Below are 8,993 nucleotides of genomic sequence, written 5' to 3' on the forward strand. Positions count from 1 at the left end.
GCCCAGATAGCAGTTAACGGTTATGATGTAATTGGCATCATGGAGACATGACTCCAAGGTGACCAAGGCTGGGAACTCAACATCCAGGGGTATTCAACATTTAGGAAGGATAGACAGAAAGGAAAAGGAGGTGGGGTGGCATTGCTGGTTAAAGAGGAAATTAATGCAATAATAAGGAAGGACATTAGCTTGGATGATGTGGAATCGGTATGGGTGGAGCTACGGAGTACCAAGGGGCAGAAAACGCCAGTGGGAGTTACGTACAGACCACCAAACAGTGATAGTGAGGTTGGGGACAGCATCAAACTAGAAATAAGGGATGCGTGCAATAAAGGTACAGCAGTTATCATGGGTGACTTTAATCTACATATTGATTGGGCTAACCAAACTGGTAGCAATGCGGTGGAGGAGGATTTCCTGGAGTGTATTAGGGATGGTTTTCTCGCCCAATATGTCGAGGAACCAACTAGAGAGCTGGCCATCCTAGACTGGGTGATGTGTAATGAGAAAGGACTAATTAGCAATCTTGTTGTGCGAGGCCCCTTGGGGAAGAGTGACCATAATATGGTAGAATTCTTTATTAAGATGGAAAGTGACACAGTTAATTCAGAAACTAGGGTCCTGAACTTAAGGAAATGTAACTTCGATGGTATGAGGTGTGAATTGGCTAGAATTGAATGGCAAATGATACTTAAAGGGCTGACGGTGGATAGGCAATGGCAAACATTTAAAGATCACATGGATGAACTTCAACAATTGTACATCCCTGTCTGGTGTAAAAATAAAACGGGGAAGGTGGCTCAACCGTGGCTAACAAGGGAAATTAAGGATAGTGTTAAATCCAAGGAAGACGCATATAAATTGGCCAGAAAAAGCAGCAAACCTGAGGACTGGGAGAAATTTAGAATTCGGCAGAGGAGGACAAAGGGATTAATTGAGAGGTGGAAAATAGAGTAAGAGAGGAAGCTTGCTGGGAACATAAAAACTGACTGCAAAAGCTTCTATAGATATGCGAAGAGAAAAAGATTAGTGAAGACAAACATAAGTCCCTTGCAGTCGGATTCAGGTGAATTTAGAGTGGGGAACAAAGAAATGGCAGACCAATTGAACAAGTACTTCGGTTGTGTCTTCACGAAGGAAGACACAAATAACCTTTCGGAAGTACTAGAGGACCGAGGGTCTAGTGAGGAGGAGGAACTAAAGGATATCCTTATTAGGCGGGAAATTGTATGAGGAAAATTGATGGGATTGAAGGCCGATAAATCCCTGGTACCTGATAGTCTGCATCCTAGAGTACTTAAGGAAGTGGCCCTAGAAATAGTGGATGCATTGGTGATCATTTTCCAACAGTCTATCGACTCGGGATCAGTTCCTATGGACTGGAGGGTAGCTAATGTAATGCCACTTTTTAAAAAGGGAGGGAGAGAGAAAGCGTGTAATTATAGACCAGTTAGCCTGACATCAGTAGTGGGGAAAATGTTGGAATCAATTGTTAAGGATGAAATAGCAGCGCATTTGGAAAGCAGTGACAGGATCGGTTGGATTTATGAAAGGGAAATCATACTTGACAAATCTTCTGGAATTTTTTGAGGATGTAACTTGTAGAGTGAACAAGGGAGAACCAGTGGATGTGGTGTATTTGGACTTTCAAAAGGCTTTTGACAAGGTCGCACACACGAGATTTGTGTGCATAATTAAAGCACATGGTAGTGGGGAGAATGTACTGACGTGGATAGAGAACTGGTTGGCAGACAGGAAGCAGAGAGTGGGGATAAACGGGTCCTTTTCAGAATAGCAGGCAGTGATTAGTGGAGTGCCGCAGGGCTCAGTGCTGGGACCCAAGCTCTTTACAATATACATTAACAATTTAGATGAAGGAATTGAGTGTAATATCTCCAAGCTTGCAGATGACACTAAACTGGGTGGCGGTGTGAACGGTGAGGAGGTCACTAAGAGGCTGCAGGGTGACTTAGACAGGTTAGGTGAGTGGGCAAATGCATGGCAGATGCAGTATAATGTGGATAAATGTGAGGTTATCCACTTTGGGGGCAAAAACACGAAGGCAGAATAGTATCTGAATGGCGGCAGATTAGGAAAAGGGATGGTGCAACGAGACCTGGATGTCATGGTTCATCATTCATTGAAAGTTGGCATGTAGTTACAGCAGGCGGTGAAGAAGGCAAATGGTTTGTTGGCCTTCATAGCTCGGGGATTTGAGTATAGGAGCAGGGAGGTCTTAACTGCAGTTGTACAGGGCCTTGGTGAGGCCTCACCTGGAATATTGTGTTCAGTTTTGGTCTCCTAATCTGAGGAAGGATGTTCTTGCTCTTGAGAGAGTGCAGCGAAGGTTCACCAGACTGATTCCCCGGATGGCAGGACTGACATATGAGAGAGTGGATCAACTGGGCCTTTATACATTAGAAGGATGAGAGAAGATCGCATAGAAACATATAAGATTCTGACGGGACTGGACAAGTTAGATGCGGGAAGAATGTTCCCGATGTTGGGTAAATGTCCAGAACCAGGGGACACAGTCTTAGGATAAGGGCTAGGCCATTTAGGACTGAGATGAGGAGAAACTTATTCACTCAGAGAGTTGTTAACCTGTGGAATTCCCTGCCGCAGAGAGTTGTTGATGCCAGCTCATTGGCTATATTCAAGAGGTAGTTAGATATGGCCGTTACGGCTAGGGGGATCAAGGGGTATGGAGAGAAAGCAGGAAAAGGGTACTGATGGAATGATCAGCCATGATCTTATTTAATGGTGGTGCAGGCTCGAAGGGCCGAATGGCCTACTCCTGCACCTATTTTCTATGTTTCTAACTGTTCGCTAATGTCCTTAAGGAAGGGAATCTGCCATCCCAACCTGGTCTAACCTACATAGTCAACCATGTTGTTTGGGACTGGACCTATGTCCTCTGAAGCAGACTTGGCAGTGGCACCTGCATCTTGAGAAGGGTATGGTGATGTAGTGGTTATGTTACTGAACTAGTAATCTAGTAAACTTGGGACTAATAATCCAGAGAATACGAGTTCAAATTGCACCATGGTAGTTTGAGAATTTGAATTCAGTTTTAAAAATCTCTAAATAAAAAGCTTGTGCCAGTAAAAGTGACCATGAAGTTGTCAATTGTTGTAAAAATGCAACTAGTTCACAAATATCCTTTAAGAAAGAAATCTGCCGTAATTACCAAGTTTGGCCTATATGTGGCTCCAGTCCCACACCAATGTGATTGACTCTTTACTGCCTTCTGAAGTGACCTAGCAAGCCATTCAGTTGCATCAAACTGCAACAATGAACTGCAGAGGTTAAACACAAAGCACCTTCTCAAGGTAAATAGGGATCGGCAATAAATGCCAGCCTTACCAGCGATGCTCACATGCCAAGAATTATTTTTTTAAACTTTGAAGTAAACCACTTTGACATAATCCATCAATGCTTGCGTGGATGATGGCACTCCAAAATGCTTTACTCTTGATCATGTATTTTCTCCTCATCAAAAAAGGTGCTATAACCCCCAGACAAAATAAAGAGAGAGAGCATCTTCTGGTGACTGCTGAAAATTGACAAAGGTCCAGGGATCGATAAGGAAAATAGGATGATCATTCTCTCAACCACTGTGGCAAGGTCTGGCAGATTGGGAGAGGGTAGGAATGAAACTGGGTACTGAAACCCTAGAATATCATATGATCATTTCAATCAATATTTTATGATTTTGAACATTTTTCTGATGGTTCAGTCAGATTCAATCAGGGATTTTAACAGCTCTCTGAGCAGACATATTTTCTTAAAGACTGGTAATGATATAGCACTTTTCATGTCTTTGGAATGTCTCAAGGCACTAGACAGAAATCCTTTTGAAGTAGTCACTTGTTTAGGTAAACTGGCAACCAATTTGCACACAGCAAGATCCCATCAACATCAAATGAGATGAATGACCAGTCCGTATGCTTTAGGAAATGTTGATTGAAAAATAAATGTTGGCCAGACAGTGGGAGAATTCCCCTGCTGTTTCAAGACAGCCTATGGGATCTTTTATATCCATCTAAACAGGCAGACAGGATCTTGTTTAATGTCTCACCTGAAAGATGCAGCACTCCCTCAGTACTACATTGAACAGTCAGCCTAGGTTATGTGCTCTATTCCGTAGTGGGTCGAGAACCCATAACCTTCTGACGCATAGGTGAGAGTCCTACCACTGAGCCAAGGTGATAATTAACATATCTTTCTCTCAAGTATTACACATTTTGTGATGCATTTCATATTTCCCTAGTAGCCTAAGCTTATTGAACATTATGTTCAAAATGAATCCCTCAAACCACATTTTTATAATGAAATCATCAGTTTATTTATAAACAATAAACAGTATGTGTTTGCTATTTCTTTCATTCAGTTACTTAGCAATAAGCAGAAATAGAGCTTTAACCCACATTTAACTTCACAAATAATTTTGTCACTGCACATCTTGGTCATATGTTACACACTGCACTCCACTTTGGAAAGTTTAAGAGTTTGAGAGATATGTTAACTAAAGTATTCTTATCTTGGGAGTTACGAATTTTTAATGCAGTTGAGGTGCATCGGTTGCATTCTCCTAATAAAAAAATTCCATTAGTCAGCCCACTCAGGACAGTTTAAGGCCTTTTCTTTCAAACCAGATTTAAATATCTTGTAAATATAAACAGCTCAAACTTCATTGTTTTTTTCCTGAGTCTCCGAATAAATGCTACAAATGTGAAGATGGAATCGATATACCAATCTGAATTGCAGAACTCCAGCTTCCACCAGGTCTCTATTAGGAGCAATGACACCAGCCAAAATAAATATGTAAAGGATCCCATGACATTATATGATAGCGGCAGTAGACAGAAAAGATTTTTGATTGAAAAATACTTGCAACCAAAGGCAGCAAAGCATACTGTGATACCAACATTTTGTATCCCAAAATATTCATGCCCACAATCCCCAATATAAGTGTTCAGAGCTCCATTTTGTTGTAAGAAAACAGAGAGAATAAGTCAGGTGCTTTCACACAAAAGGTTTGTTCTATTCCAGACTGGTCTCACTGTCTGCTGCAGCACTGGAAGAGAACTGGGAGCCTGCTCCATCTGTATCAATTGATCTGTAGCTTGATGAATTTTGGAATTAAAAGTAACTTTTATCGGGGATGGGTAAAGTGATCTTAACAACAAAAGCTCCTACGGAAAAAGGAATTCTGACAACAAGACTCTTTTTGGGGGATCTTACACCTTCCTAAAGTATTGGATAGAAACATAGCAAATAGGTGCAGGAGTAGGCCATTCGGCCCTTCGAGCCTGCACCACCATTCGATAAGATCATGGCTGATCATTCCCTTAGTACGCCTTTCCTGCTTTCTCTCCATACCCCTTGATCCCTTTAGCCGTAAGGGCCATATCCAACTCCCTCTTGAATATATCCAATGAACTGGCATCAACAACTCTCTGCGGCAGGGAATTCCACAGGTTAAAACTCTCTGAGTGAAGAAGTTTCTCCTCATCTCAGTCCTAAATGGCCTAGCCCTTATTCTAAGACTGTGTCCCCTGGTTCTGGACTTCCCCAACATCGGGAACAATCTACCCGCATTTAACTTGTCCCGGCCCATCAGAATCTTGTATGTTTCTATGAGATCCACTGTCATCCTTCTAAACTCCCAATATATAAAGGCCCAGTTGATCTAGTCTCTCCTCATATGTCAGTCCGGCCATTCCGGGAATCAGTCTGGTGAACCTTCGCTGCACTCCCTCAATAGCAAGAACGTCCTTCCTCTGATTAGGAGACCAAAATTAAACACATTATTCCAGGTGAGGCCTCACCAAGGCCCTGTACAACTGCAGTTAAGACCTCCCTGCTCCTATACTCAAATCCCCTAGCTATGAAGGCCAACATACCATTTTGCCTTCTTTACCACCTGCTGCACCTGTATGCCAACTTTCAATGACTGATGAACCATGACACCCAGGTCTTGTTGCACCTCCCCTTTTCCTAATCTGCTGCCATTCAGATAATATTCTGTCTTCGCGTTTTTGCCCCCAAAGTGGATAATCTCACATTTATCCACATTATACTGCATCTGCCATGCATTTGCCCACTCACCTAACCTGTCTAAGTCACCCTGCAGCCTCTTAGCGTCCCCCTCACAGCTCACACCGCCACCCAGTTTAGTGTCATCTGCAAACTTGGAGATATTACACTCAATTTATTCATCAAAATCATTGATGTATATTGTAAAGAGCTGGGGTCCCAGCACTGAGCCCTGCGGCACTCCACTAGTCACTGCCTGCCATTCTGAAAAGGACCCTTTTATCCCGACTCTCTGCTTCCTGTCTGCCAACCAGTTGTCTATCCACGTCAGTATATTACCCCCAATACCATGTGCTTTGATTTTGCACACCAATCTCGTGTGTGGGACCTTGTCAAAAGCCTTTTGAAAGTCCAAATACACCACATCCACTGGTTCTCCCTTGTCCACTCGACTAGTTACATCCCCAAAAATTTCCAGAAGAATTGTCAAGCATGATTTCCCCTTCATAAATCCATGCTGACTTGGACTGATCCCGTCACTGCTTTTCAAATGCGCTGTTATTTCATCCTTAATAATTGATTCCAACATTTTCCCCACCACTGATGTCAGGCTAACCAGTCTATAATTATCCACTTTCTCTCTTCCTCCCTTTTTAAAAAGTGGTGTTACATTAGCTACCCTCCAGTCCATAGGAACTGATCCCGAGTCGATAGACTGTTGGAAAATGATCACCGATACATCCACTATTTCTAGAGCCACTTCCTTAAGTACTCTGGGATGCAGACTATCAGGCCCCGGGGATTTATCGGCCTTCAATCCCATCAATTTCCCTAACACAATTTCCCGCCTAATAAGGATATCCTTCAGTTCCTGCTTCTCACTAGACTCCCGGTCCCTTAGTACTTTCAGAAGGTTATTTGTGAAAACAGAACCAAAGTATTTGTTCAATTGGTCTGCCATTTCTTTGTTCCCCATTATAAATTCACCTGAATCCGACTGCAAGGGACCTACGTTTGTCTTCACTAATCTTTTTCTCTTCAGATATCTATGGAAGCTTTTGCAGTCAGTTTTTATGTTCCCGACAAACTTTTTCTCATACTCTATTTTCTCCCTCTTAATTAAACCCTTTGTCCTCCTCTGCCGAATTCTAAATTTCTAAGTCCTCAGGTTTGCTGCTTTTTCTGGCCAATTTATATGCGTCTTCCTTGGATTTAACACTATCCTTAATTTTCCTTGTTAGCCACGGTTGAGCCACCTTCCCCGTTTTATTTTTACTCCAGACAGAGATGTACAATTGCTGAAGTTCATCCATGTGATCTTTAAATGTTTGCCATTGCCTATCCACCGTCAACCCTTTAAGTATCACTTGCCTGTCTACTCTAGCCAATTCACACCTCAAACCATTGAAGTTACCTTTCTTAAGTTCAGGACCCTAGTTTCTGAATTAACTGTGTCACTCTCCATCTTAATAAAGAATTCTACCATGTTATGGTCACTCTTCCCCAAGAGGTCTCGCATAACAAGATTGCTAATTTGTCCTTTCTCATTACACATCACCCAGTCTAGGATAGCCAGCTCCCTGGTTGGTTCATCGACATATTGGTCTAGAGAACCATCCCTAATAAACTCCAGGAAATCCTCCTCCACCACATTGCTACCAATTTGGTTAGCCCAATTAATATGTAGTTTAAAGTCACCCATGATAACTGCTGTACCTTTATTGCATGCATCCCTTATTTCTTGTTTGATGCTGTCCCCAACCTTACTACTACTATTTGGTGGTCTGTACAAAAGTGTGCTGTGAAAGATGTGATTGAACTGTACATTGTCACACAAGGAAGATACCTGAAACTCAACACAGGACCAACTTCAGAGAAAATATCCTTCAACTGTTCTTCTGTAGCTTCATATGGAATATTCCCAACTGCAAATGAGAAAAGGCATAATAGAGGAATAACTTCATATCAATTTAGGAATCATTATTCATTTTTAATTTTCAATTCCTTAGTTTTTATTTGAGTTTTGTGCTTTGCAGAAATACTAAATTTCTTCAACCAATGTTTGCACTGTAACTAAAGCAAATACTGGAAAAACATGAGGCAGCAGAAATATTTTTCATGGCCAGCCAGTTCCAAAAACCTTATTAGGTTGATTTCCAAAACAGTAGGGCATGGATGATGGATTTGTGTGCAATTTCTGCTAAATCCAACATACATTTTCCATATTAAAGAGGATCTTAGCTCCCTTGATGAGTCAAATGTGAAGGCTACCGTTTTGGACAGGGCAGTGGTAGGAATGATAAATGGCCTCAGTATTTCGGTGATAGCCTGACTTATCTGGCAACCTGTGCAGGAGGTGTACGTATACGATTGGAGGCAAAGGTTGAAGGTAAAAAGGAGGTCTGAGACATTTGTCCATTCATTCTTCAAACGTACTTGCAAAGGGTCTGCATTAATCTCTGCAGATGTTAGTGGACCTGCTGCACATTTACAGCATTTGTAGTTCTTTGTTTTTAAACCACCAACAGCATCCGGATCCACATGGACTGTGTTGGGGGACGGGGCGGGTGCGATACATTTATCAGGTTCCATTTCGAGCCGTATCGTGCCCCTGTGTTTCTTTATCCCGCCCCACCGCCACGTCCACAATGAAGATGGTTTGCAGCCAGTCTCCCTCCACTTGCCCTCAAGCCCGCCGCGCTCTCGCTGACCCTCCTCCTACAATCGAATCCATGAGCCGCCCCGAACCTGCAACCACCGCCGGGCCGGGCCAACAATCCCACATTTGACTGGTTTCCCCAGCGCCTATTAGAATCGACCTCCGCCCGGGCCCTTACCGAACACGGAGCGCAGCGAGCGGTCTATTGCCGGGTCCCGCACCAAGCTCGCCATAGCTACCGCTCTCCGCGCCGCTTCCGGCACCAAACGGAAGCCACCCCGATAATCACTCC

General features: G+C 42.9%; 1 protein-coding gene across 4 annotated transcripts in view; it reads right to left on the reverse strand.

The window, feature by feature from the left end:
• Positions 1 to 8,982, reverse strand: part of cstf2 (cleavage stimulation factor, 3' pre-RNA, subunit 2) — a 93,351-nt gene extending 84,369 nt beyond the window's left edge. For all 4 annotated transcript variants that reach the window (XM_070882992.1, XM_070882995.1, XM_070882994.1 and 1 more), the window contains exons 1-2: positions 8,880 to 8,982; positions 7,889 to 7,967 (exon numbers count right to left, since the gene is read on the reverse strand). In XM_070882992.1, the coding sequence (XP_070739093.1) occupies positions 7,889 to 7,967; positions 8,880 to 8,934 (134 nt within the window). In that variant the 5' untranslated portion in view covers positions 8,935 to 8,982. The remainder of the gene's footprint in view (positions 1 to 7,888; positions 7,968 to 8,879) is intronic.
• Positions 8,983 to 8,993: the final 11 nt, after the last annotated feature.

Source organism: Pristiophorus japonicus, chromosome 6 (assembly GCF_044704955.1).
Source record: "Pristiophorus japonicus isolate sPriJap1 chromosome 6, sPriJap1.hap1, whole genome shotgun sequence".
In the NCBI taxonomy this organism is placed as follows: Eukaryota; Metazoa; Chordata; class Chondrichthyes; family Pristiophoridae; genus Pristiophorus; species Pristiophorus japonicus.